Here is a 956-nt window from a genome sequence, read left to right as displayed (position 1 = left end):
ACTCATTGCACAATTAGCTTAACGGTCTGAAGCCACAGTTACTAATGAGCAAATAAACAGACGCACCGCGCAAAGAAAACTACTCTATAGACGCCATTTTAAGAATGTCTGGAAGGCAACAGGGTAGAAATAACAGACAAGACAGTGAAATTAAATTTCATATTAATAGGGAAAACAAAAATGAGGTTCAGCATCTTACCTTCTCGCATAGTGTCTTCACTTGTCCCTCGGACAGCTGCCTACATTCGTTGAGCTGCTCAATCCACTGATCAAGCTCTTTGGTAAAAGCCTTTTCGTCCATTTCTGTGCTTTAAGAAAAAAATAAATAACAGCAACAGTTACTATTTTTTTCTACGGAAACGGTGATAATTTTAGTTGACGAAGCGGTTTGTTGTTTACTTCTTCACTGCGGATCCTACCCGCTGTCCAGTAAACGCACCTCCAGCTGTCAGAGATCACTGTATGATTTGACGGAGGAGTGGAAACTGAAGAGGGGGAGGGAAAGGCGTCAACCGGGGAGTCTGTAAAGACACACCGTGATATGCCCGCTACTTCCGGAAAATACCGTCAAAATAAAAGCTTTGCTGCTAGAGCGAAAGAAAAGTTTGTTGAGAAGAGAAGCAAATCAGTTCAGTTTACACCATGTTTTAATGGGGGAACATAAAACCATAAAACAAAAAATAAAGATAATCATTTGAAATATATTAAGAGAGCCAAAGAGCTACAGGTGGCTCTGCACTGAATCAATTTAGTTTAACTAAAATTAGATTTTGTTCTAGTAATAAATTAGGATTTTTGGCTTGAAAATTTAAATTTTACTTTACCTAAAATAGCAATACCTTAAAATTGGAAAAAGGTAACTGAAATAATTTGGCGCTATATAAATATCTACTAAAACATCAATTTAAAGTTATGCTTTGGATTAATAGATCAATCTACATTCAGAACCTAGAAAT

The 956-nt window shown here is 36.7% G+C and overlaps 1 protein-coding gene across 3 annotated transcripts in view; it reads right to left on the bottom strand.

The window, feature by feature from the left end:
* LOC107085894 (serine/threonine-protein phosphatase 2A catalytic subunit alpha isoform) overlaps positions 1-480 on the bottom strand; it is a 12,305-nt gene extending 11,825 nt beyond the window's left edge. The window contains exons 1-2 of one of the 3 annotated variants that reach the window (XM_015376530.1): positions 400-480; positions 200-308 (exon numbers count right to left, since the gene is read on the bottom strand). In XM_015376530.1, the coding sequence (XP_015232016.1) occupies positions 200-301 (102 nt within the window). In that variant the 5' untranslated portion in view covers positions 302-308; positions 400-480. The remainder of the gene's footprint in view (positions 1-199; positions 309-399) is intronic. The other 2 variants (XM_015376531.1, XM_015376532.1) reach the window with 2 other exon arrangements.
* Between the last annotated feature and the right edge of the window lie 476 nt (positions 481-956).

The sequence above is a fragment of the Cyprinodon variegatus genome, unplaced genomic scaffold (genome assembly GCF_000732505.1).
Source record: "Cyprinodon variegatus isolate N-32 unplaced genomic scaffold, C_variegatus-1.0 Scaffold136, whole genome shotgun sequence".
Taxonomy (NCBI): Eukaryota; Metazoa; Chordata; class Actinopteri; order Cyprinodontiformes; family Cyprinodontidae; genus Cyprinodon; species Cyprinodon variegatus.
This window is presented reverse-complemented; position numbering and strand designations above follow the sequence as displayed.